We start from the raw sequence: 27,282 nt of genomic DNA, 5'->3' as shown, positions 1-27,282 counted from the left end.
ACTTCTCCTCTTTAGGGCGGGCTCTTCACCTCTATTTTTCCTTGGGAAAAGTAAGGGACAAGCACTAAGCTGATCCGCTTCCTGCTCTGCTCTCCTAACAGCCGACAGACCCCTCCCAACTGACCCTTCAAATCACCCCTCCTCCCGGGGGCAGTGGCGTGCCCTGCCAGGAGCAGGGCTGAGGAGCGCCCACCCCACCTCAGAAGCCGCAGGGGACACGTGCAGAGGCCGAGGTGGTTTGGGCAGGTTTGGAGTTTATTTGCTGCAGTTCCTTGGCGCTAGTTTACAAGGCAAAAACAAATAAGAACAACTGGAATAATAATCATTTTTTTAAAAACCCTGTCAACAACTTTCAGTCATTTCTTTATATTTTGACAAAACCTTTTTTTAAACAAATACAAAATAATCTAAAAGGCGAAAAACTATACATGGATTATTTACACCTCTGATAAATAGACTAATACTGATCCAGGTGCCTGTCTGTCCAGGAAACATCTGTGAGAGCCGGTGCGGGGGACTGGGCCTTCTGGGGGGCTCCAGCACTGGCCCTGACCACCCCCACTTTGGCGGGCCCTGCCCGGTTCTCCAGAAAGCTCAGGTTTCCAGCCTGGACCCCCCTTGCCACTGCCACCTTCACAGACTCCTGCTGAAGTGCCTGGAGCTCCCTGCTCAGCAAAGCTACTCCAGAGATGCTGACAGCCCACCGAGGCAGGGCCGGGAGCCAGGCCTCAGCCCACCGAGGTCCCCGTCTCCGCCTGATGGAGGCGGCCCTGCACAGCCTGCCCTTGGCACCTGGAGGGGCATGCGGAGAGGCGGCCGCCACCTGCTTGCCTGGACTGGCACGCTGGCCCTGGCCTGTGGCCGGAGCTGCCCTTGAGAGTCCCTGAGAGAACGGCAGGAGGGTGCCGAGGGGAGCCAGGGGGGAGCCAGGGGCGCCAGGCCCACTCACAACACCGGGAGGAGGAGAGGCAGGCTGGCCCCACCGCTCCACTGCACCCTGCTGAGCAGACAAGGGCCTGCCCCTCTGGAGACCACCACAGAACCACCAGAATAGTCCAGTTGGGGCCAGTTTTGAGGCAGAAAAGGCTGAAGGCCAACAGGGATCAGGTAAGACCTACTCCTTCCTCTAGAACGAGGAGCGGAGTTTGGGGAAGGAGAAAGAAAAAAGCGGGTGGGAAAGGCAGGCCATCCAGGACCGATGGGTCGACCTCCTCACAGTTTTGGTTATTAGGTATTTAGTTCAAGGAAAATGCGGACTTTCTACTAAAGCCCAACAAGCCTCGGACTCTAGGGAGAAAGACAACAGGGTCCAGTCAGCGCTCTCCTCTGCTAGGTGCCCAGGCACTGGGGCTGCAGCTTGGCCTGCCCATGCCCGCTGCCCTGGGCCGCCCTGCATGCGCACTGCTGTGCCCAGGGCCCTCCTGCCGCAGCCCTCGCTTCAGCCCTGTCGCCCAGAGAATCCACCAGGCAGGGGCTCCCAGAGGCTTGGCAGGCAGCTGTCTGGCCTTGCCAGAGGACCCTGCAGCAGCACGGGGGCCCTCCTTGGGTGGGCAGAATGTAGCACTGTGTTGTTAAAAAAAGAAAAAATAGATCTTTGTAGTTCGTGGCTTCTCTTCCTTTCCTCTGTTCTTAAGCACTAACACATCCCTAAGTAGGTTCAGGCGCAGGCCGGAGGCGCTCCTGGGAAGGACCGAGAGGAGCAGGCGCTCTGCACTGGGAGGGAGCACCAGGGACCCATGCTTGGCAGGCGCCAGGCCCTTCCCCAGCGACAGCCACCCACCCGTCTCCCCTGAAAGAAAGCCGCAGAAGCTGAAGCTAGTCTGCAGGAAGGTGGGCAGGTGGCTCCCCTCGCCCTCATGAGGCGGGAGGAGGGCTGGAGCTTTGAGGGTGACGAAGGTGACGTCCTGGTAGTGCTAGTGTCTCTTCGTGGAGGAGACTTTCTTTTTCCGCGCTGCAAGCATCTCGTAGAAAGGGTCCCTGCTGATGGCTGCTCTGGAGAACAGAAAGGGCAAAACAGACACGAGGGTCAGGGCCAGCAGAGCAGAGTTGGTGCGCTCCCGCGCCCCGCTGCTCCATGTCCGGCAAGGCCAGGCCAGCGCCCACCTGCACCGTCCTCACAGTGGCTTAGGGAACAGGCTCTGGCGGACGCGAGGCAAGACAACTTCATGGGCTCTGCCAGTTTTCACTAATGATCAATCTACACCCAGGAACGGAGCCCTTCCGTTCTCATAGCTGTATTCTAATTCAGAGGAGAAACCAAGTTCCCACGCTGACCTCTGACTCCCTTGCAATCGTGAGAGTTGTACAATCAAATGTGTCACGAGCAGCTGCCCAAGGTGTGGTGTGTCAGAGGCTGTCAGGGCCTGCACCACCCAAGGGAGCTCAGCGCTGCTGCGGAGGGCTGGTATGGTGGGGGCCCTGTGAAGGGCTGGGTAGGGAGGGGAGTGGGGGTCGCCCTGGCCGAGAGCAGGGCAGCACGGGACAGGTCCGAGGCGTGGGCCCTCCTTGCTGTCTTTCTCAAGATGCGATCCTCTAGTCCTGAGGCTCAGTGGCTTCCTATGGGTGACCAGTCCTGAGCTCAGTCCAGCCACACAACAGCAGGCACTGTGCTAGCGCCCCAGATGATGGTGCCAGGAGCCACCACGGCGCTGCTGAGCCGACTGGGAGCCTGTTCACCAGAGTCGATGTCCCCCCAGTCCGGGAACATGTCCTGAGGGGACCTGGCCACCCAGTGGCTTCATGAGGGAATCTGGTCATTCTAAACATCTGTCTCACTTTGGGGAGGTGCTGGTTCCTCCTTGGTTCTGGACGGCCTGACCCCTTCAGGAAGTTGCTGTTCCTGTTCAGAGATGCCCATGGCGGCGCATGTCTAAAGGGAACCTGCTGGAAATGGCAGAGGGCACCGGGCTGGCATCAGGGCCAGCGCCACTGCTGCCATCCCTCAACTGCTCGCTGGCGTGCAGGAGCCCGGGTGGGCTCTGGGACTGTGCGTGCCTAGCAACCAGCCCTCGGTGACGGTCGCAGCACCACTGTACTGCGCTCCGCCATCGACACACAGCCGGACTCTGTTCAGTGAGACTTTGTTGTGACAGCTGCATGCCAGTGCCACCAGGAACTCAAGCTGCCGGGGACCCTTGGAACCCATAACAAGAAACAAGCACGTCCTGCACCCAACCTTCCGCAGAATCGTTCCATGATATCAGGAATGTTCTCCAGGTCAGTCTCCTCCTGCTGTCTCCACCATGTGCCTGGGAGAAGCACCCAGTCCAGACAGAGCACGGACCTGCTGACCAGCGCAGGGCCTGAGCTCCTGCTGAGCTGGACAGCAGCATGCCCTGTGTGCTTAGCCTGCCAGTCTTAGGTCCTCACGTGCAAGGTGAGGATAATGGTCCCCCGGGCCGGGCCCATCCGGTCCTAAAGCACAGCTGGCTCTGGAGCCACCAGGAGAGCTCACAACCCTGGCAGGAGGCTTGGCGTCCAAGTGAAAGGACTGGGGAGTCTCTGCAGGACTTTACAGAGTGCTTCACTTTCCTACCCCAGAAGCAAAAGCTGTGAACGAGATGGACAAACAGCCAGAACTGTCCTGGGAGAAGAGCTGGAGAGGGGGAGAGGAAGGGGTCTTTCAGGGCCCAGTCTGGTGAGGAGCAGTGTCGCATTCACACCGAGAAACACAGTGGTCAACAAGGGCACTTGTACAATCTGTGAGAGCAGGTGAATGGGGGGCACAGATCTGTCAAGGCTCCGTATCCTGACAGTCAACCATTCACTTGGAAGAACAAAGTGACAACCCTGACCTCAAATCATACACTAAAAAAATTTCATAATGAAAGTTACATACTTCTGAAAACACACATTAAAAAAGGGCACAAGATATGCAGGTTGCATCCACAACCCAGCTACAGGGGCAGCGTCCAGAGGACAGGGCTCCAAGCCTCCTTGCTGGTAGGTGACTGAACATTGCTCAGTGGAGAGTCTCTCTGGCTCCTGCCCAGGGCCATTTCCCATACTAGCTGCCACCCAGGGAAGCCACCAAGTCTAGACAGGGTGATGGCGTGCCCACCACACCACCCTCCTCCTTCACACAGGAGTCACGCTCAGAGAGACCAGGAGGACAGGTGTGCAGGCTCCACGGCCGCCCTCTCGCTGCACCTGCCTCTGGGCTGCAGGGACTTGCAGAGACGACCTTCATGGGAATAGAGACCTCCCTCCTGCAGGCCACACCTCCCGTCCAGTCACCACTCAGGATGCAACCCTGGCCCACACAGGTTGAAACACCAAAAATGGACCTGAGGGCCCTCAGCTCCATTAGTGGGAGAGGACAGCACATGGGCACACCCATGGGTCCCTGGGGCACACCCTCCCACTCTCCAGGTGACATCACCAAGGCCTAGGTAATAGGGAGACTTTCTAAGGAAAACACGTGGGCAGACTCTGAGGTGGAGGCCTGGGGGCAGCCATGAGTGATGGGGACGCGTAGCCGTGCTCGCTGGCAGCGCCCCGCAGAGGGTCAGGCCTCAGTCTCAGGAGAGAGGCCAGCCGGCTGCATGAGGACAGGCCCCACACAGGACCTGAAGGGGTGGATGGTGGTGGCAGCGTCAGAGCCTGGGCCCTGTGGCCCTGTGCTCAGCGGGCAATCTCCCCCAGGCCCACAGCTTCCTCCCGGGAGCAGGCTGGGGAGGGCCTGGCATTGCTGCTTTAAGCAGCTGTGTGAGCCTCTGCACCTCAGTTTCCTCTCTGTGGTTGCAGAGCGTCTCATGGGGTGAACCCATCTCCACTGAGACGCTGCCTGTGCTGCGCTCCCCACAGCAGGACGGGCCCAGTGGGTGCCCCCGCTCCCACGGGCAACCTAGACTAAAACTGCTGGCGGCCAAGCGCCTGAAGGCCTCCGGGGTGGGCTGGGGTCTTGCTCAAGCACCTTGCTCTGGGAGCAGCAGGCGCGTGGGCAGGAGGCAGCGGGCACCAGGCCTCACTTACTTCATGCACTTGATCCACTCCTCCTTCTCCTCGGGCGTGGGGGCCGAGATCCGGTACACGGTGTGGTTCCCTTCCACCACGCGCCCGTCGGCCTCCGTCTTGCAGGCCTTGATCACCTGGTCTTTATTGTCAGGGATGTAAAGCTCAAAGCAGTTCTGAAACGAGAGGGACGAGAGGGACAGCCTTTCCTTTACCCTTCACCCCAGCCTTCAGGAAACCCGGGCTGGGTGTGTTTCCTATGGAGACGAGCAGCCCAGCGCAGGACGCCTCGGCCCACTGCACGCCACTTGGACTGTCAGGAAGACGGCCTGGCCCGTGCCCCTGCTCCTGCGGATGGGCTGCAGGGCTCGCAGCGCCCCATGAAGCCACACCAGCAAAGGAAACATGTAAGGTGCGCCAAGGTCACAAAGAAGTCGCAGCCCAGGCCACAGGTGCGCGGTGCTGCCATTTGAGGGATGATTTCCCTACTGCACGTGAGGGTGAGAAGGTGACACCCAGGAGAACAAGACAAGGGAAGCTTGGTCCCCTCTGGCCGGACACTGGAGGCCACGCTTCTCAGGGTGCTTCTCAGAAGGCCTTTGGCTCTGTCCCCCAGTACCTCATCAGGGATACTCACCGGCTTCTTGGAGTCCTCCACCTCCCGGATGCTCAGGTTCTCCAAAGGGATGATCCCACGGGGCTCCTTATCCTGAGGGCAGTGCCAAGAGGAAGATGTCACCACCCCGCGAGGACACGGTTACCTCACCAGCCAGCCGTCCTCTCCCCGTCCTCCTGGACATGAAGCTCCCCACAGCTCCAGGCCATCCTGAATTCCAGGGTGGGACAGTCCCAGGATCTGGCACCCTCTAGGTCCCTTGCAGGAAGACAGCCAGGAGGCCCTCCTCTGGTGTGTGCCTGGCAGTGACCCCAGGGCCACATGTGGGGACTGCAGAGAGAGGACCTGCCCTGCCCCTCGTCTCTTTGCTCGGCTCTCCTCCTCTTCTCAGCCCTAAGTCTGGAGCCAGCAGTTTCTAGAAGCCCCCCAGCCTCAGGCTGAACACCCCCAGCCTCCTCTCACCTCCCACCCCCTAAGACCGCTCAGCCCTGGAGAGACGTCTGACAACAGCTCCAGCCAGACCCATCTCCAGACAGAGCCGAAACCCAGCCCAGCACGGCTCCTCCCAGGGGCGGCCCCTCTGTTCTAAAAGGCTCCTGCCCAGTGCACACCCCCACCGCCAGCACTGTCCACACTTGCGTGGGATCCCAGGGACACAGGCACAGACTCCCAGGCCCACCAGTGAGGGCTCCCTCCCACGGCAGCTCTTCTCACCTTCAGCCAATCGACTGGCGCTGGCTTCCAACCTCCCCTGAGCACGCCCCTGAATGGCTGCGGAGAGCCACCTGCAGAAGGGGCTCACCTCCTCTGGCCTCGGCCCCAGCCACGTGGGGTCTACGTGAGCACCACTCTGCCCGGCAGGCTGTGCCACGGAGTGACCTGCTTTCCCCTTCCAGAGTGAGTGGGGGGCTGCCCTTCTGTTTATCTTCCCCAATGTCTCCCCTCTTGCCAGAAGCTTCTCTTGTTCTACCTCCTGCAGGCCCCTGCTGACTCAGCTCCTAGGTGAGATCCCTCAGGGGCCTCAGCTTCCTACACCGGGCACTTCCTCCTCAAGTGCCCTTCTCCCTCCCTCCCTCCCTCTCTGTCCCCCCTGTCCCCTCAAGACCCTGCTTCTTCCTGGAGCCACAGCGTCTCCTGTTCTTCCTGGGCACGCTTGGAACACCCTCCACTGGGCCCTGAGCGGGCGTGGGGCCACTGCTGAGGTGCCTTGGTGGCTACTGAACGGACAGTGGGCTGGGTGCAGCCGTCCAGGTGGTGACAAGACCCTCAGAGCTCTGAAGCATGGTGTCCCTGTCTTCAGCTTTCAGAGTCACTCTGGTTGCTGAACTCTCCTCTCCCTCCTTGCTCTGCGACTCCATAGGACGTGGCCCTGGGGTGGACCTAGTTCCAGCCGCTGTGCAGGGCACTGGGTCAGTCTTTTTACCTGGAGGCCCAGCCTTCATCTTGGAGAGGTTTATTAAACACCGACTTGTTGAGGACCACCTCCACATTGAATTCTTGTCCTCTCTGGAACACGTGGGGCCTCAGGAGGCCACTGTCCACACTTGCGTGGGATCCCAGGTACACAGGCACAGACTCCCAGGCCCACCAGTGAGGGCTCCCTCCCACGGCAGCTCTTCTCACCTTCAGCCAATCAGCTGGCGCTGGCTTCTAGTTCTTGTTTTTATTTTAAAAACAACAACAATAATAAAAAACACCAGAACTTTACTGTCTTTTTACTCTTCCTGGCAGATTTCCTTGATGCTGCAGTCTCCCTCCTGGGCTCACTGCAGGGCCCTTCCTGTTTCCCAGGCGCCGGGCGCAACCTCTTGCAATTGCCAGAGGCTCTCTCCCATAAGTCCTCTTCCCCATGAGCTCCGGGTTCAGAAGCCTTCCTCAGGTCCTGGGACTCTCCGGCTGTGCAGTGGGGAGCAGGGGCCAAGAGCTGGCGGGGCGGTGGACTGGGGGCTCGTCTGTGCGGGAGCCTACACAGAGGGCAGAGGGCCTCTCTCTCTGCCTGATCAGCTGGACTCTGAGAGACGGAAGGGGACGGGCAGAGGTCAGGTGCCCGGATACTCCTGTTTTTGTATGCTGTCCCACCCTCAACTGTTCCCAGGGCCCTCAGTCCAGGGACACTTGGTGTCACTCTCTTGAGATGTGGCCCTGCAGCCGGGTGTGGTGCTGGTGATGGCCGATCGGCCTCCTCAGCAGCTCTCAGCCAAGTGCCCCGGCTCCAGCTCCCACCCTCCGTGCTCTTGCTTCTAGCGTTAGCTGGCGCTTGAGCCTCTGGAATATTCTTCTGTGTTCCCTGGGTTGGGTGCTGCCGGGGAGCGGGTGGGCAGGCCAAGAGCTGACATAATTTGGGCTTAATGGGGATATGACCTCATTTACCCTCTTAGACTGTTGGGCCCAAGTTATCAGAGACACAGTGGCACGATGTGTGTTCTGGACATTGAAGGATTCACACCTGCCTAGAGCAGTGGTCACTACTTTCCCTGTGCCCATCTTGTCTGTCCTAGCACCCTGTTCACCACAGACCTCCCTGCGCTCCTCCTCACACAAGGCCAGAGCTCCTGAGTGGACTCAGGAGCACTCCCATCTGTAGGAGCCGGAGGCACGAACCGGGAACCGCTGATCCAAGCACCAAAGGTCGGGCTCCTGGGCAACAGGGTGGCGTTCTGAGTACTGGAAGGCTCCTACCCCTAGGGTCCTTATCCCATAAACAGATCCAGGGGCTGGGAGTGCAGCTCAGTGGTAGAGCTTGCATTCAAGGGGTCCTGGGTTTGATTCCCAGCACCAAAAATAGGTGAATAAATGAGTGAGCTGGACCGCCAAGCCTGGACAGACACACAACACTCCTCACAAGAGGCCCACCCGGGCCCAGCCGTCACCCGTCCCCATGAAGACAGAATTAACCAGTGTTGACATCTTTGGCTTCTTTGGTTTTTCTTAAGTGCAAGTGCCTTTGTTTTTGTAAAAATAATATTTGCTCATTATAAAGAGCTTAAAGTATTGCAGAAAAGAACAAACATTCCAAATCCACTCACTATAAATTATCACTTCTGACAGGAGTTGATGCTATTTTGTGTGTGTACAGAGAAAGAAAAAGAAATAAAACAGGCTTCATGAAAGTGGGCTATTTCACAAGGTTTTTTCATAAAAAAAATTCTAATTGTACAGAATTTAGTAGAAAAAAAAACCTGCAGCAAAAACTGAAGTGTTAAACTTCAAAGTAAAGTGTTCTTTGCTACAAGAGATAACTCCTAAAATAACCTTATACAAGTTTAAAAGAAAGTATGAAGAACCTTCAGAGGTGGTGGGCATTCTTACAGATACGGATTTTTAACACCCTGTGCTCCGGAAGGCGGGGCACCTGCCTGCAGTGTGGCCCTGCCCCTCAGCAGGACCCGGAGCACCACCTGGAGCTCACAGCCTCCATGCAGGCCGCAAAGACCTTGCGGGTAGACCGGCACCTGCAGCAGAGTGCTGACCTGGGCATTCTTCTTTCTCCTATCTTATTTCTTTTGAAGTTTCTTCCACCATTTTGTTTAAAATCCCTTTCTCCTCTGGGCCAGCTTGGCCCATTCTTGTGGCCCGGGGTGCAGCGCTCAGAGGGAAGGTACCACTGTACGCATCAAGCAGCTCTTCACCAGGCTTGCAGCCCAGCTCACCAGTGGACGCACTGTGGACAGCACCCGTGATCGCTGTTTTGTGAGTTCACAAGGAGAAGCTCCCCACGTCCAGCCCAAGGCAGGGCACTCGCCTGGCTCCTGGACCGCGTGTGGCAGGGGCCGTCCATGTGCTGGCAGCAGGCATCCCAGTCTGGGCTTCCTCTTCTTGTGGTGGGCTCTCTCCTGCACGAGCCAGTCGTCCTGAGTGTCCAGCGCTTGGCACCAACTGGAAAGGGCTTACTGGTGCCTACGACTCTTTGCTTGAGAGATAAGACGCACCCTCAGAGTTCCGGGCATCATTTCTGGTTCCACCTCTGACTGTTGTTGCTTACTTCACTTCCCGTTGCCCAGGCTGATCCCATCCCAACTGTCCCGCAGCCACCGTCTACAGTTGGTCCACAGCAGTTCCTTGTTTAAGTGAGTCCGTTCCAGCCCAGTGGACTTCAGGGCTACTCTATATCTCAGCACCAGCTCAGGAGTGCATTTCAGCCCAGGGCTGTTTCTACCTTGGCAACAGTCCCACATCCCACGGCCCTGGGTGCGGGTCCCAGGTTCCCCACAGCTGGCACTCGCCCTGTCCCAGTGCCAGTTCTCAGCACCAGCACGTGCTCTGGCTGTGCGGGAGTGGCCGGGTGAGCTCTGCAGCCAGGTGCGCCTTAGTGCTGACCGGCAGCGTGCGCAGCGCCGGTCCCACACGCAGTGTGCAGCAGCGCCAGGCCACACTGAAGGGGTGTGCTCAGGGCTCCCAGGGGTCTTCTACACCGCACGCCCTCTTCTGGTCATTCTTTCCTGGTTGGCTTTGACCGTCCAGTGGCATCTTTCGAGGAGGGTCAGGTGTCCGTTTCCCACCCCTGCTGCTCGATACAGTCCCTGGTGAGCTCTGCAGGGATGGCAAGGTGGCTGCACAGCGGGTGGGGGCTGCCCCCCAGCCCCTCAGAGCTTGCACGCTGGGCCGGTCCACCCCGGCCAGGGAAGACTGCTGGGACCGGCTGCTTTTCCAGCCAAGGCCGGTGGCCCATCCCTGTTGGCCGAGCCCTGTGAGGAAGCTCCCTGGAGCTCTTGCTGCGGTGCGGCTGCCATCCTTTGTCTCTTCCCTTACCCTTTCAGGGAAACAGACCTCATCTCCAGGCACGTCCTGCCTCTGCCTGGCAGGGCCGCCGTCCTGGGCTGTGTGCAGGCCCTGTCTTCCACATGGCTGCTGTTTCCCCAGCTGCTCCACACTCTCTTCAGACGCGGTCTCTGGGACGGTGGCTGCGGCTGGGCCAGCAGGCTGACCTTCTGGAAGGACCCCTCACTCTGCTCTGCACGCTGCCCTCCAGGTGCTCTGGCAAGTCTGAATGGCTCTAGATTCTCTTCCCCTCAAGTCTCCGACCTTGGTGTCTCCTTGGTCACCCCCCTCAACATGTGATGGAGGCCCAGGTATTTTGAATTCTAGCACTTTCTATGCCATCACAATGAGTGGCAGGCAAGCTCACATGGTGTAACCCGAGCACCGCTCTCCCCTGGGTTGTGAATGCCCAGGGCAGGGCCTCCTGGCTGCCCAGTGATACCCCAGGGCCGCGTCACCGAGTGCCACGAGAGTCCAGAACCGCATGACCCTGCAGGCACCTGTCCAGCACATGTGCAATACCATTTAACCAGAGGACAGTGACAGAGACCAACAGATGTCCAGACACCAGGTGTAGGATCTTCAGGAAAGAAGGCAACCCATGGGGCCTGCTCGTCTGCTCGGAGGCCCTTGGCTCACCAGGAGAAAGCTCACTCTCTGTGACTTCACAGATCTGAGGGGCGCTGCTCTGATACCTGAGGATATCTTCAATACAGAAAAGAAGCAGAGCCAGCTGCTGGACCCCCGGTCAGAGCTGTGCCTTCAAGGCCACCACCCGCCCGTTAAGAGAGCCCGTGGGAGGGCACTGAGGTAACCCTGACACACGTGTGCAGCTTGGCCCAAGTGAGAAGCCACATCTGCATGACGTTCTCAGTGACGGAGAGCAGGGTGAAGCCACAGTTCCAGAGGGCAGCCAGGTGCTGCGGCCCAACCCATGAGCTGCCAGGCGGCGGGGCCCTGCTGCCCGAGTTACCACCTCAGTGGGACCGAGGACTTCACGCAGTGACAGCCAGGGGAAGAACAGCAGTGAGTGTTCCCAGCTCAGCCACAAGACCCCACCTCACACTGCCGGGCGCCCACACTGCTGGGTGTCTACCAGGAGGCCGGCAGAGTCGGCAATGCCAGGCCACTGGTGTGAGCCGCGGCCTGAAGACCGTCACCTGCGGGGCTCTCTGGCGCTTCCCCTTGCTTTCTATCCCCAAGGCCGCTGCCACAGAAGGGAGGAGACAGATGCAGAACGGCTGGGTCCTCCTCCACGGAACCAAGCCCCCAGAACCTGTCTGGTTTAAGGAACTCAAGCTTCGCAGAACTCTCGAGGTCTCAAGTCAGCTTTTACTGATTCGCTTCACTTCCTTTTCCACTGAATTTTATGCCCTGAGCTGTTTCAGAGAAACAGACCCTTCAGTTTCTGCTACCCCAGAAAAACCTAAATTCTCCAGTTCACCACGCTTCCTTGTCCCCACACGTCCCTCTCAGCAAGGCCACCAACTCCTGCTTGGCAACTGATCTAAGTTCGCTCTTTCTAGCCAGCTCCACCCACCCCATCACCGTGCACACTGCTCTCTCGGGTCCCTGGAACCAGGTGCTGCTGAGCCGTACTCCTGGGGCCAGGGGCTCCACATCCCTGTGAGGGGGTCCCCTTAGTTCTCACCTGTGGCTTCAACCCTTCCCCGACCCCAGAGGAGCTGTGGGAGGACCAATCCCACCCTCCCAGACCCCGAGGAGCGAGGGCAGGCGCTCACCGTGGTGTATTCAAAGTAGTAGAGGCAGTTGTCAGTCAGGATGAACCAGCGCCTCTTCCAGGTCTTGACCCTGCCACCTACAGAGCAAAGAGAGAGGAGCTTGGATGGGAGACCCAGCGCCCGGTCCACGACTCACGGCACTGTCTTCTGGGGAGGGGCGGGGCAGGGTGTCGGGGAACATTTAGACCATGGCAAAGCTGACACCAGTGACGAGACACAGCCAAGACAAAGCATCTTTCACGACGTGAAAGTCTATGGGTACGAGCAGAGCAAGCGTGTCCAGATGACTCCCGAGATGGGTCAGACAGCAGATGAGAGAGAGCATGGCTGGGGAGGACCCCAGGGGCGACAATGACATGTATCGCAAATGTGCTGCGGACGGGAGGAGCAGCCAAAGCCTGCGTGGTGGACACGGGCAGCGCGGAGAGGAGGCGGGGCCCGCACCCTGCACAGCTGGCTGCCACTGACAACCAGCCAGGCCCAGAGAAGGCTCCACGGAAGTGACAGGCGGCAGCGGATGGGGAGGAAGCGTGGCCACCTGTCAGTGAGGTCCACTTCCCTGGGACTCGAGCCACGTCCCTTCACCCTCTACCCCCTGACCGAGGCGAACTCCCGCACCAGCTGGAAGCCCTCTGGGCTGGTGTCCTGAAAACAAAGTCCTGGGGGAGCAACAACGCAGATTCCTTCACCAGAAAGAAGCGCCTCTGTGGGGAGTGGGGTTGTTGCCTGGCACAGTCTGCGTCTCCATGGGGAGTCTGCTGGGCCAGCAGCAAAAATGGCTGCTGCGAGAGGGCTGGGGCCAGACGGGGCTCCCGTGGTGACCGAGCACTCAGTGCTCTCAATACTTCCCACGAGCGAAGGTGGGTCCTGGAGTCACACTGGGACAGATCCAAGGAAGGCCAAGCTCACTTGGACGGAGCCCTCTCGCAGCAGACCCACGGCCTGCAGCCCCTGGATGAGGAGCGCACCCGAGGCCTGCAGCCCCTGGCCAGGCCTGTCAGGTGAAGGCTCACCTTGCGCCTGCTCTTTTCAGCTCCGCTCTGTCACTAAGTCCTGACCCCCCAGGGAGGGCCGTGTCCCCAGTGTGTCCCTGGCAGGACCTGGTGGGCACTCTCTTGCCCTTCTTGCCAATGGCCTACAACAATGGGTCAGTTTTTTGGGGACTCTTTCCAATTGCCAGGACCTGTCTGTTTCCCAGAGGAAACCTGAGGAAGCACTGCCCAGAGAGCACAGGGCGCGGCCGGCGGGCCACTTCGGCTCTGTGTGGTCCTGAGCTCTAGCCAGATTCTACGTGGCACACCTGGGTCCCAGAGGGAGCAGGCCACAGGCACACAGGCCCCGCAGCCAGGAGGCCCCGGCCAGCAGAGGCCGACCCCATGCACTGGGTCAGTCATATGTAAATATCCCAAGGGTTATGTGGCAGGATGCCTGCACACCCCCGAGGCCGGGCAGACCTGGGTGCCAACAAAGAGGTCACAGGAGGAGATATGGTCACAGGAGAGACCGTCTGCTTTTACAAAGGACCCCTCCCCCATTTCAGACTCAGGGCAGGGGCTCCAGCTGCCCAGGAGACTGTGCCCCTGGCAGGCCTCAGCACATAGGAACCACCAACCCAGGCCACCGCCCGTGCACTGTCATAGGACACCACCCTGGGTGACACTGGGACTTAGCAAACCATGAAAAAGGTGGGTCAGATGCCAAAAGGAACAGGATGGAAGGAGATCAAGGGAAGAAGCAGAGCTGCAGGAGTCCCCTGCTGACCCCAGAAGGCTGCGTCACCCTGACCACGCGGTGTTCAGGGTCCTCACCAGGAGCACTGCTGCAGGCTCAGGGGAACGAGTCCATGTGGACAGAAAAACAGACATGGGACAAGCAGACAGATCGATGTGCGCTAGGACAGTCCCTGTGGAACTCACAGGACCCCCCCGCACGCTCCTCGTCCCCTCCAGGGGCCTTCCCTCCGAGGGCCGATGTGTCTTCCCAACACTGAAGACGACCTGACAGGCCCCAGTCCCGGGGGGGCCAACCCTGGGTCTCTCCTGCTGTGGCTCTGCTCGAGCCGGGCCAAGGCAGAGGGCTGAAGGGTGCCCGGCCTCCCCCGGTCTCCCCAAGTCAGCAAATGGGGCGCAGATGCCCTCCACATAGCTCCGAGGCCAAGTTGGGATTCTAAGGAGGACTCACTGGGGAAGGAGGAGGGCGGAAAGCACACGGCGGAGTCGAGGCTGTGCCCTCCTGCGAGGAGAGGCCTCGGGCTGCGGGCAGGGCTCTCACCTGGGCATTAAGCTTCACCTGGCGCCATTCGGGTGGGGAGATAGTGCCTCCTTGTCTCATCAAAAGGCAAATGTCCCAAGTGTCACCTGTCTCAATCCTGGGGTCTGCAGCGCGTGGCTTTGGGAAGCCCAGGTCTGTTCTCTCCGTCCTCACTGCTGACTCCCACAGACTGACTCACGGACGTCAGGGGGTTCACTTCTGTTTTCTGTGCCAGGGACTGAAGCCAGGGCTGCTTCACCACCGACACACCCCAGCCCTTTTTATTTTTTATTTTGAAACAGGGTCTCACTAAATTGCTTAGGGCCTTGCTAAGTTGCTGAGGCTGGCTTTGAACTTGCCATCCTCCTCCTCAGCTGCTGGGATTACAGGCATGCACCACCTGCCCTGCATCAATTTGAATTAACACAGCACACGCCTGCAGATAATTTCAAGAAAATGCAGTGGGAACCTCTGTCTTCTCGAGCCCTCTCTGAGCACGCCCTCTCGCATCACTGTGCTGGGGAAGCTGGCCTGCACCTTGGCACCTGCTGTCCAGTGTACTTCATCCCCATAATGGGAACATGGAGAGCGACCCCAGCCCCGAGCCTGCCCCGTTCCCTAGGGACTGTGCGATAAGTTAGAAGCAGCATTAACACTACCACCAGCGATTAAAACAAAAAAACCAAAAATAACAAAATAAGAAAATGCTGCAGCAATGACAGTGGCCTGGGCAGAGCGCGAGCGGTGCAGGTTACATACCTCCTGGAGTTGGGGCGGGGAAAAGGAGAGCCAAAACCATGGGAACATACAAATGAGGGAGAAAAGAAAATTAACACAAAGAAACCAAACCACTTCCTCAACCTCAGAGTGCAGGCATCGGCCGCGCTGAGTCTGCCCGGGGAGGGAGCTGACCCTGCCAAGTGGGCAACCGGCCTCCTGCAGGCCCAGACCTGAGGCGCCACCAAGGACCTGGTCCCAAGGAGCCACAAATCCATTTTTGTAAGGCTAATGGTCACTAGTCTGCCCAGAATCCAGAGCAAAGAGGGAAAGTGACCTCAGGGAGAATCAAACCGCTTTCTTTGGATGCTGTCTCTCTTAAAAGTATGTGCAAGAACGCACACGTGTGTACCCATGAATACACGTGCACGTATGTGTGTGCACAACAATAGACATGTTTATGGCCACACACACACACACACACACACACACACGGACATGCACACAGCCTCAGGGGCTGCTGGTCCCGCCTGCTGCCCCGTGGACTCCAGGGAGTGACCACGTGTGCCACGGTGACAACTCCTGAGCACGGAGGGGGAGTGGGACACGCAGGGCCCAAAAGCGAGCCTCGGGTCCAGGTAAATGGCTTTTTTGGGGGTGGGTCTCACTGTGCTGCCCAGGCCAGCCTCCAATTCTGGGGCTCATGTCTCCCAGGGGCTGGGACTAAAGGTGCAGACCACTGCACCCAGCTTTATTTTTTTTCTTTGTAAACATATGGGTGCCTCATGAATTTGCATGTCATCCGGGTACAAGAACCGAGATGATCTCTGTTCTAACTTTAGTACCTAAGCTGCCAGGCGAACACTCAGGGTTAGCATTTAAACGAATCTCACTGGGGGGACGTAAATCCTGTTTCCCGTATGATACCCTTTTACCTCCTCTAACTCCACCCGGTTGGTGGTGTGGTGATAGGGAAGTAGAGCAGGCTGCCTGTGGGGTTAGCGACTTTAGAGACTCTACGGCCTCAGGACTTGTGAAACATTGGCCAATTCAAGAGACACGCAAGGCGCACGCAGCCAGTGAGGTGGTGCTTGGGGACTTATGAATTAAGTCATTATGTCTGAACACAAGAACTTGGGCTCTCCCAAGGAATGTAAGTCCTGCTGCCATCTGGACTGGTCAGAAACAAAAGCCCCTACTTCCGCCTTCCCCATGTGTGGGGTGGGAGCGCAGGTCCTAAGGTGCCCCACTGCTCCCATGGGAGCCAACTCAGCAACACCAGCAGGAGGAAACAGCAGAGTGTCTCCAGAGACCCAAACAGGGACACGGTCATGTAAAGATCGTCTGTGTTGAACAACCAACAGGATGACCACGTGTGAACACGGGCATGTAGGAAACCCTGCACTTCCTCCCATGTGTCTGCTTTCCCGCCGAAGGCCCTGCGAGCCCTCTGGGGCAGGGGAGAGGAGGACCGCCAGCGGTGCTGAGAGCAGAATGGGCAGTGTGGCTGCGGGAGGGCCACTGCGCGAGGATGAGGAGGAGCGCTGGGCTGAGGGGCCAGGCCCAGGGTTGCCATGCACACTGCCTGTGGGAGCAGATGCAGCAGGAAGTGATGATGTGCTGGGCGGGCGGGAGTGCCATCACAACTCTGGGATGCGCAGTAGAAAGATGGACATGGCTGGTCACCCTCCAGGGTTAAGGGTGCGGGGGGTGGGGTCCAGGTCCTTAGGCCATCAATTCTAGAGCACAGGGCCAGACAGGTGTGGGCAATGCCCTTGCGGCAAAGCCTGTCCTAGTGGCTCTGTGACCCTGGCTGTGCCAGCTGCCTCCTTTCTGGAGGGGGACTTTGCCAGAACAGAGCCAGGCGGACTCTCTGCAGGGTGCTGTGCCCACCCCCGCCTCCTGTGGCCTGTCCTCAGAGTTCCTTCCCGGACCCGTGGCCAGGGCTGGACTCACCGAGCTTCAGGAGCCAGCCTTCTCGGTCTGGGTTGAAGAAGGTGTGAGTGAGGTCGTTCCCGTCATCCTCTGGGATCTTAAAGGGCTCGTTTTTTATGCTCTCGTACAGATTCTGGGATAAAAGACGACTCTGTATGCCTCTGATTCTAGAAGGATCTCTCCCCCCATTCATTCCACAGGCACTCACTGTGCGCCTGCAGAGAGCACGTGCCCCCCAGGGCCCTGGGACTAGGGAGCAAGACGGGCACTGCTACTTCCCACGATGACAGGCAAGCAGCCCTCCATGGAGGCTGGGGGAGAAAGGGAGGCTGTCTGCCTCTGCTGGAGCCCGCAGCTTCAGCTGCAAACCACCCCTGCTCACTCCTAGTGGCATCCCCACCAACACGTCAGTGGGATTCACTGGAGCAAGGGAATGAACCGAGTGGGCACGCCACTCTGTGCCCTCTCTCCCTGTCCCGCCCGAGGGCACGGGAGCCACCCGCTGGCTCACCCGGAGCAGCTCCTCGGGCAGGTCCCCCCCGTCGTTGATGCCCCGATTCATGGCGACGAAGCGCTCCACGCTGGGCTTGTCCTTGACGTTGGGGTTGTGCAGGCTGGTGTTGAGCATGATGATGGCGAAGGACAGGACGTAGCAGGTGTCTGGCGGGAAAGCACAGCCCCATCAGAAACACCCCCCAGGAGGGCAGCCAGCGCCACCCGGGGAAGCCCAGCTCCCAGGGCCCGGGGAGCCATGAAGTGACCTCTGGGCACAGCCACCTGCAAGGCGAGGACACAGGTCCGTGCCGTCCTTGAGACTGAAAGGAGAACACGTACATGGCAGGAAAGCCCAGCCACGGAGAAAACAGAGAGCACACATCTGCAGTCCACTGGGTAGCAAAAGCCTGTTGCTTTACCTCCTCTACTGCATGTGCCTGTGTGTGACACTGCAAGTGCATCTCAGGGACCCAAACTGCAACAAAGTCTGACTCAAACTGACCTGTGTGCACCCACCCCCACACAAACACACGCGTTTACATAGTGCTTTTCTGCTAATCTGGTCATTTGCCATTATCAATAGAATTCTTCATAAAAATGTGATTTTTTTTTGAAATGGGAGGTTCCAATGTATTGCCTAGGCTGCCCTCAGACTCCTGGGCTCCAGCGCTGCTCCTGCCTCGGCCTCAGCCTCCTCAGAGGCTGGCACTACAGGCACATGTTCCCATGCCCAGTTTTTAAAAATCTGATTTTTCCCTCTTGATACTGGGGAATGAACCCAAGGGTTCTTCACCACTGAGCCACAACCTTAGCCCTTTCTATTTCTACTTTGAGACAGGGTCTTGCTAAGTTGCTGAGGCTGGCCTTGAACTTGTGACCCTCCTGCGCCAGCCTCCCAGGCACTGGGATCACAGGAGTGGCCAACCACGCCTGGCTCACACTTGATTTTTAAGAGCTATTTGTCATAGTTGAGAGGCACCACAATTTATATTCCCAGGGCCGTAACGCTGGACTTTAGGGTCACTTCCAAGTATTTTCTATTATAAATATCACTAAAAAAGTGTCTGTCTGCATGAACCTTAGCCCTCTGTTCCAGAGCAGAGCCTGACCCACCCAGGAGGAGGCCGCTCACCCGTGGACTGGAACACGCCTGAGTTGCACTGGCAGTACCGCTGGGCAAAGGCCTCCATCATGCGGTCGATTTTTTGGGCCTCTCCGGGGAGCCGGAAGCTCCACAGGAACTGCCTGCACAGCAGAGAGAAGATGTCCAGGACAGGGCCGGGCCCCTGGAAACAGCTCAACTGCCCACGGCTTCTGACATCCCAGGAAAAGGAGGCCGGGCGAGGTGCCAGTCCTGTGCAGCTGCGGACCTCCCGCCCACACCACCGCCACTTCCACCCAAGGCCCAGTGCCCGGGAGACAAGGAGACCCCGGCCTTCCTGTTCCAAAGGACCACTCTCCTCCTCAGAAGACCCCAGACTGAAACACAGTTGAGCTCCTCCTAACGACTCCAGGACAGGCCAGCACACCCACAACTGACCCCTGAAAGTCGGAGAGAAGCTGTGACCCTAGGTTTTTCTTTTCGGAACCTGGGACCTCTCGCGTGCTGGGCAAGGGCCCCACCACTGACCCGCCTGGAGGCACCCCACCCAGGGCAGGTCTGACTCTGTGCTCTCTTCATCTATTAAAGTAACAGGACAAACGATGGCGTTATTAGTTCTGCCTATGGCAATGAAAATATCAAAGGACAATTTCTGATGTCCCAGAATAAAAAATTTAGTGAAAAAGTGAGGTTTACTTTTTCCTTTCTAAAATGGAATAGAGCACACTATCTATCTGGGCAAGATATCGAAGGGTTTCTAAACCAAAGAACAGAAAAGATTTCAAAATCGACGGGAGGCTTCCTCAGCTTCCCAGACCTCAAGTTGGAGATGCAGGGGGTCCCACATCCCCTGCCCCCAGGGCCCGGGATGGGTGTGGGGCCGCCTGCCGCGAGCACACGCACCGCAAGGCCTGGACGAGGTTCAGGTCGGTGAACTCGTGCAGCTCCACGAAGGCGTGCAGGACCTGGAGGTTGAACTCGTCCCTGTTGGGAGCGGGTGAGAGACGGGCAGGAGCAGAGGTCAGCACCGACCCCGACCCCCCAGGCAGCGTTCCCGCACCAAGTCCTAGGGCCACCGGCTTTCCAGGAAGGCCATCCACACAGTCAGGGCGATGCCTGGGTCACTCTGCTTACTGGCTAAACAAGTGTCCCCATGCCCCCTCGACAGACCAGCTGCCACTCCCCAGGGCAGCTCCGTTCTTCACCCACATGGCCGCTGCTGCCTCCCACCAGGGCTCCCGCGGCGCCCAGCATCACCTCTCCCCCAGGTAGTCGCCGATGGCCGTTTTGTTGAGCCCCTCCCCCTTGTACAGGAACTGGGCGATGTCCTCACAGGTGTCCTTCAGCAGGTCATTCTCTATCAAGAACTGGATCCCCTGGGGAGAGGCGTGGGAGTGTGAGGCCTCGGAGGAGGGTTGTGCGGAGGGTCAAGGTCAGGCTCAGGACACTCGTCAGGAGAGGCGGCCTGGAAGGACGCCTGTGGTCCGCCTGAGCCAGACCCGCCTGGAGGCCGAGGCTCTGCTGCTCCCTTCACCTACCTTCTTAGGGTCCATGTTGAATTTCTTCCTGCCCATGGCTACCTGTTTGTTCCTCTGCATGTTTTTCCTGAAAGACAACCACATGGCCCTCAGCGCTCAGGCAGAGGAGGTCTGAGAGGCACGACAGTCCCCATATGCGGCCCCCTCATGCAGTGCTGCTGGGTGGCCCTGGGAGGGCAGCAGGCCTGCTGAGCGAGGGCAGGGGACGCCCTGACACAGCTCTGCCATTCTCTTTTTTGATGACATTTTAAAAAAAAAACTTCATCAAGACACAACTCATATGTCATGTGACACACGCACTTTAGGAGTCTGCTTGAGGCGCTGTCGGCTTACTCAGTGGTGTGCCCATCACCATAGCCAGAGCTAGACTGTGTCCCCAGGCCCACTCCAGATACCCTCCCTCCCACCTCCACCCCGAGTAACTGTGGGTCCACCTGCTGTCTCCAGTGTGCCCACTCTCGACTCTTGCGAATAGCACCTGGCACTATCTGTCCTGCTTGGCGTGTTCAGGCTCAGCCACGCCTGGTGTGCACCAGTGCTCTGTCCCTTCCACCCCACGCACAGACACAGTGCTTCTCCTCCAGACGGTGGGCACTGGGCATCAGCAGCAGGGGCCATTGCGTCTGAAATGCTGTGAGCACCATGTGCACCTCTCTGTGTGCATGGACATTCCTGTTTCTCTTGGTCAGAGTGGACACTGTGGGTCATAGAGCGCATTTGTATTTAATTTCTCAGGAACTGCTCAGATGAGTAGCAGTTTTCTTTGATTATATTAGAACAAAAAGTGCAGACCTGCAGACACTCCTCAGACAGCCCGCTGCACACACCTGCAGCCTGAGCCCGGTGAGCCAGGTGAGTACCTGAGCCCACAGGTGTGAGGAGGCTGCTCTCACACACCAGCCTCCTGGGACCCCTTGCGGCAGGCTCTGGGCCACTGAGTTACTCAGAAGTTCCAGGGTGGAGCCAAGGAATCCGAACTTTGAAGACTTCCAACAGAAACTTTGGTGTGCATGCAAATTTGGGAAGCTCTGCAGTCAAAGAGATGGCACTTTACAGTCTCAGAGAGCAAACTCGCTGCTCAGAGACACACTTAGAAAAGCTTCTGCCTTCAGGAGCACGTTTTCCCTGGCTAAATCCAAGGAGGGAACAGAGGTTCCTGTCTGGCGTGGTTTTCAAAGGGAAACAGAAAACTCTCAGGATGCTAGGAGGCCAGGACCTGAGGTGACAGGTCCCCAGAGGACAGCTGCAGAGGGCATGTGCAGCTTCACTCCATCTGGAGCTGCCTGCTGAGCCCCAGTGTCTAGAAATCCCTACTGGATCTCATGGTCCTCTCATCATTTCCCTAAGTCCAGGAAGGTCCCTTGGCCCTGTATTTCCACACAAGAAAAACCCTCTTTTGTGGTTTCCTGTAACAGTGTGTGGCAGCCTCAGAGGCCCTACTGAGCCAGACACGTAACCATGGTGACCCTCAGGGTCCTGCGCCTGTTTGGTCCCTAGTTGAAGGGACCACGCCCCCCAGGCCTGCACGGTACCGGCCGCTGCCCATGGCCATCTGGACACTCACAGAGACTCGAGGCTCACCAGCTCTCCATGATGTCAGCTCATGCCCCCCGCCCAACACTGAGACCGCAGCTCCCGCTCAGGCCCTCTGCCACCCCTTGTCTAAGAGGCCCTCCCCAATCTCCATACCAGTGTCCCCCAACAGTGGGATCCCAAACAAAACAGCTCCTGCTGCTTCTGCATCACCTAAGACAACGGGTCGACCCCTGCACTTCAGAAGGTTGGGACCCTACAGCACACGGGCAGGTTGTTTCTCTTTGATGAAGAACATTTAGGTCATTTCTACACAGTGCCGGCATCAGGCTTTTGCTTAGAACCTTGACAGGAGCACCAGACCCTCTTTATACAGATGTGCAGGACCTGCAGGACAGCTCCCCCTAGGACTTCCGACACCAGAAAACCATTTCAAGTTCCAGAGTGAAAAATGTGTCACCCCATCATGGCTCCCGGCTCGACTGCGGTGCAGCTGTGGAGAGCTGCAGTCCCCAGGAGCTGGCAAGCTGACTGTCACAGGCGCCCAGCCACTTGGGTCCTGGGGTCATTTCCTGGGTGCACCATGACCACCTGCAGGCACTCACCAAGCAGATGGTGCCCCGTGTTCTGAACATGCCTGTGCAGATGCCAAAACACACTGAGGTCAGGGGATCCTGGGCCAGCACGAGGGGAAGTTTGCTCCCTCCGCGCTCTTCCGTGCTTACCAATGCCTGCGAGAAACACTCCTCTCTTTTAGAATCGGGAAAAAGCCATGGTTTCCTCTGTAAACTCAGGCACACTGCACATGCCTGAGCGCCCCGCTCAGGCGTCTGGACACGCGTGTGCAGCTGGAGGCCACCACTCCAGCCGGAGCCCGCTCTGCCAGCCCTCTACGTGCCCTGCGCTCTCTACTATTGCAGCTGAGCCTGGTCTGCCCTGGAACCTCACGAGTCAGCAGTCTGCACGCGGGCTCCGCCTCACAGCAGCACACAGCAGCTGGCTCCTCCGCATTCCTGAGCAGACTGGAATCAACTCCCCGACACTTCTTTTGGTGGACATGTCTCCATTTCCCTTGAGGAACCGTCTAGGAGTTGAGCTGCTGGGCCTCAGTAAGGGTGTGCACAACTTCCCAGGAGGGTGTCCTCTTTTCTGGCTGGCGCTCACCAGGCCATGTGCAGTGGTCTCAGTCCCAGCCGTCCAGGAGGGGGTGAAGGAGCTGCCATGGCAGCCCCCCCTGACGGCTCCTATCAAGGGCTGAGCTCCATGGCTGCCACACACGCAGCTTCTCGTGTAGGGCATTCCCACCTGTGCTCACCTGTGCCTTGGGCATCACTACTGAAGTGTGCGTGTTCTCTTCCGTCTGCTTGGTTGGGCACGCTACAAATACCCGTCCACTGTGACTTTCCTATTCATACTTTCATAGTTATCTTTTGTAAGAGCAGAAGTTTCAAACTTTGATAAACTCTAATTTATCCATTTCTTTTTTTTTTTGTATTTATTTTTTAGTTGTAGTTGGACACAATACCTTTACTTTGTTTATTTATTTTTACGTGGTGCTGAAGATGGAACCCAGGGCCTCACACATGCTAGGTGAGAGCTCTACCACTCAGCCCCAGCCCCAGCCCCTATCCATTTCTTTTAAGCTACAATTTTTCAAATGGAAAGTAAGAAAGCTGTAATCCAAAACACCAAAATGACGATCCAGAGCCTGGAAGTGACTAGCTGGCTGCCCTTCCCGGGCCCCCGCCCAAACCAGGCTAAAGCAGGGAGCAAAGGGCGGAGGAAGCCGGACAGGCAGACTCGGGCTCCGAACAGCACAGACGTGCAGGAACCTGGAGACAGCCCACGGGCCACATTAGGAATCAGAAGGCAGCCCTGGAGCCCACTCAGGACCACACCACCAGCATCATGTCGCTCAGAGCAAGACGGAGCGCCAGCCCTGGTCAGACACCATGACCAACTTCTGTGCTCTCTCCCCTCGACGGGAGGGAGCTGCAGACAGGCTCAAAGCCTTGCTCAGGGCCCTCAAAACTCTTGGTGGCATTTGTTAAGCTTCCTTTGTACAAAGAAAGAGCAAGAATCCAAATACAAGTAGCGGACAAGAGGGAAAGCCACATCAACGGCGTGAAAGCCTCGGCGCGGCTCAAGCTTGTGCAAAGCTCCCGCAGGGAAGACTGGCCGGCAGAGGTGCGGGCCTACGACTTTCTCCTCCCAGAGGGCGGGTGGGTGCGTGAGAAGCCGAGCAACGTGGTGCCCAGAGCAGGGCAGACTCACCTCTCCTCTGTGGATCCCAGGTTTTCAATCTCATTAGCAACTTCTGCTATCTCCTCCTTCAGCCTCTGTGAAGAGATGGCCAGAGTTACCAGGAGGGATGCCGCAGACCAGGGATAGTTCCCAAGCCTCGTACCTGCTGCCTTGGCCCAAGACAACACGGAACAGCAGGATGGAGCAGTCCCCGCAAGCAGGGCCGGGAAGCCGGCTACCCCAGGCCTGCCACGCCCCCCAGGCACATACAGCAGGGAGACGCAGCTCCTGCCTCAGAGCTCAGGTGTCCCGGGGGGAGCACCCACCACCGGGAGGAGGCCACCTGATGCACATTCTTAGGAAAAATCTACAGCTCACCAAGCAGGGTGACAGAGGTCCTGGGCGCACTCTCATTCCCAAGGCCTGGTGGCACTGACCCACCCCATGGCTGGCAAAGGGGACATTCAACCAGTTCTACCTTGACCAAATCCACCCTCTTCCCACCACCGTCCCCTTCAGTGGCTCTCAGGATGGAGAGCTAGGAGCGCCATTCCACCTCCCCGCCTTCACCAGTGAACCAGGAGTGAATCAGTGAATCAGGCCCAGTGAGGAAGCCCCCAGCCAGCGGAGCAAGACGGCGACTGCTCTCACACTGTGGCCGGGCTTCAGGCCTGCCCTCTTCCCACCCCTCACGATGTCCAGGGAAATTCAGAAGGGAACACTTGCTGCCCCCAGGCGAGGTCATCTAGCTCTCAGGTTCTAAGTCATCCCCTCCTACCAAACTGGGACAGTTTTGAAAAGGAGCCAGGAAACACACTAAGACTACTATCCCCGAGTAAGAGTCCCTAGGGACCTGAAATCACACTAAATGCTCCAAAAACATCAGCTCCCTCAGCGCTTCTGAGGCCTGGGAGTCCACGACAAGAAGCTCAAGTTCAAGGAACCAAAAGTGACCTGGTGTGTGGCCAGGCTGGGCCCTGCACCCAGAGCCAGCAAGCCCGAGGCCACTCCAGGCAGCCACAAGGTGACAGCACAGAGGAACGGCCTGGGGCCACTCCCGCTCCGAGCGTCAGCAGTGAGCAGACCTTTGCACACCTAAGCTTGCTGAGAGCCTGCAGAGGGGTCACCAGTTCTACGCTCTGTTCAGAGCTCCAGGTGACACTCTGCGCAGGACACACTTGTGCACAAATGAAGCGTGTCTCCGTGTGCCCAGACAGTCAGCCTCCTGGCAGCCCTCCTACCTGAATGTCGGCCAGCAGCTCCTGCTTCCTCCGCCGAATGTTCTCCAGTTCTTGACGCTCCTCTGCGGTCAGGTCGCTGGGAACTGCAAAGAGGAGGGAAATGTTACTGAGCAAGTTTCCACCTCCCCAGAAACACAGAAGGACCCTGCAACAGAGCAAAAGAAAGATCAGAGGCCATTTTCAGAAACAACTAACTGCAGGAAGCCATGGGGCTCCAGCTCTCAGCAGGTGTGCCAACAAAGGGCGGCCGCAGGCACCCAGGAGAGCTGGGAGAGGACAGCTGGCAGCGGCCGGAGGGAGGAGCTGAGGGTGGCATCAGGTGGCTGCCTGGCCACCCCCTCCAGCCAGAGGCTGCAGGCCACCTCCATTCCTCAGTCCCTTGTGCCCAGGCTGGCACTGCACCACCTGGTAGAGATAGCTGTGGCAGAGAGGGGGCGTGGGCCCTGGGTGGGGAGCAGAGGCAAGCTGAGAAGCCACGTGGGGGCTTCATGCTGGGGGCGCGGGTGAGGAGACCATGACTGCAGAGAGAGAGACACCACACTGGGCAGAGCTCTGCTCTAGGACCGAGAGGTGGCCGTCTCGTCTGCTCCGCGCCCTCCAGGGTGGCTTGAATGTCCACATGCGCCCCGGCCTCAGAGCAAGGTCTCTCAATTCCAGATCATAGTTCTCACCAGGAACACCCTGCCGGCCACCAAGGATCAAATCTCCTCCTCTGTGCAAAGAGTTGGACAGACGACCTCCAGGCGACCCTTCGGTGTGCCGTGGGAGCCAGGCTCTGTGGGGAGGGCAAGCACCTGAACTAGGCAGGTGGGTACAAAAACCACTCCCACCACCACAGGCCACATCAGGTCACTGTGGCCCACACTTGGTCATGACAAAGTGGACAGGGCTGTTTGGGGACAAAGTGAAACAGAACAGGAGGCCCTGACATATCCCATAGCCCATGGGGCCTGGCCTGAGCCGCACGCGCACACTTGGCCCCGCCTTGCTGAGCACTGTACCCCTTCTGCATTGTGAGGTGCGGCAACCAACCTTGCTCTCACCGTCGGGGGGAGAAGCAGGCGCTACGCCCACTGAAGGACCTTGAATCTTGTGGTTTGCACGCGTCCCACTCCAGAGGCTGGGAGGGGCTCTGTGAGGCCTCCAGCTCCCAACCCCGACCCAGGCTGCCTCCAGAAGAGGGGCTGCCCCACGGCTGCCGCACAGAAGGCTGGCGAGGGTGGGCTGCCCGCGGTGGAGGCCAGCCTTGGGGGAGCAGCTCTGCTGCCGCCTTTGGCTCAGTGCTGTGAGCTGGGCTCTGGGAAAGCTCTCCTGTCCACAAGGACTAGAAGGTCCTTAGAGAAACAGGTTTCCCGATGTTCTAGAAGACAAATGCTTGTTCTAACATGGCCTGTTTGTTGAGCTCTTGAAGCAACAGCTCACTTTTCTAAACAGCAATTCCAGGGGTACTGAAAACTGAGACTTGATCTTGAAGCCACAGCACTGGCTTAATCAGATCATCGTGAGTCTTCATTCGAGCAGAGGCAAGGTCTTCCTAACAAGGCAGGTGGAAACAGCACGAAAACGAAAATTCCTACTGAGGTCCAACTGTGCACCTTAGAGGCAGCTGCTGGCCCTGGACTGGCCCCTCTGGGCTTCTCCTCAGACTCCAGCACTCTGGGTGAGCACGCCACACGAAGCTTTCTAGAAAGCCACAGTCAGCACCTGCATGACACGTCAGACCGAGCTTCCTGTCCCCTACCTGCCCATGATCCGCTTCGAAACATAAGGGAACAAAAAGAGGACTCTGCCAATGACCACTGTCCCAGCGGAGAAGGCCGGCAGCAGAAGAGAGGCCGACGCATTTCCAGAGCCCAGAGAGCAAAGGAAGAGTGCCCATGCCTTCCTCCAGGGCGCAGGATGCATGGGCGCAGGCACCCTGCAGGCCATGGCCTGCCACACCCAAGGACTGGAGCACCCTTTATCCCGAAGCAGAACCGCATGGCCCTGCAGAGCAAGCCCCCAACAGGAGCTGCACCCCAGCAGCCCTCGGGCTCTGGCCCTGGTATGGGGGCTCCTGCCCACCCCAGACTGCGCGTCCCAGGGGCCGCCTAGGGCGCAGGCGAGGAGCAGGTTGGGAACAGACACCCACCCAGCTGCTGGGAGCAACAGGACCTTC

The 27,282-nt window shown here is 58.3% G+C and overlaps 1 protein-coding gene across 1 annotated transcript in view; it reads right to left on the bottom strand.

Moving 5' to 3' along the window:
• Positions 1 to 234: 234 nt before the first annotated feature.
• Positions 235 to 27,282, bottom strand: part of Cyth1 (cytohesin 1) — a 69,696-nt gene continuing 42,648 nt past the window's right edge. The window contains exons 2-13 of the mRNA XM_076871748.2: positions 25,125 to 25,207; positions 23,914 to 23,978; positions 20,107 to 20,173; positions 19,826 to 19,944; positions 19,472 to 19,552; positions 18,599 to 18,711; positions 17,483 to 17,631; positions 16,993 to 17,104; positions 12,070 to 12,146; positions 5,591 to 5,662; positions 4,975 to 5,129; positions 235 to 1,992 (exon numbers count right to left, since the gene is read on the bottom strand). Coding sequence (XP_076727863.1) covers positions 1,914 to 1,992; positions 4,975 to 5,129; positions 5,591 to 5,662; positions 12,070 to 12,146; positions 16,993 to 17,104; positions 17,483 to 17,631; positions 18,599 to 18,711; positions 19,472 to 19,552; positions 19,826 to 19,944; positions 20,107 to 20,173; positions 23,914 to 23,978; positions 25,125 to 25,207 — 1,172 coding nt within the window. The 3' untranslated portion in view covers positions 235 to 1,913. The remainder of the gene's footprint in view (positions 1,993 to 4,974; positions 5,130 to 5,590; positions 5,663 to 12,069; positions 12,147 to 16,992; positions 17,105 to 17,482; positions 17,632 to 18,598; positions 18,712 to 19,471; positions 19,553 to 19,825; positions 19,945 to 20,106; positions 20,174 to 23,913; positions 23,979 to 25,124; positions 25,208 to 27,282) is intronic.

This window comes from Callospermophilus lateralis, chromosome 11 (genome assembly GCF_048772815.1).
Source record: "Callospermophilus lateralis isolate mCalLat2 chromosome 11, mCalLat2.hap1, whole genome shotgun sequence".
NCBI classification, from domain to species: Eukaryota; Metazoa; Chordata; class Mammalia; order Rodentia; family Sciuridae; genus Callospermophilus; species Callospermophilus lateralis.
The sequence above is the reverse complement of the archived record's forward strand: the minus strand, read 5'-3'. Positions and strand labels throughout refer to the sequence as shown.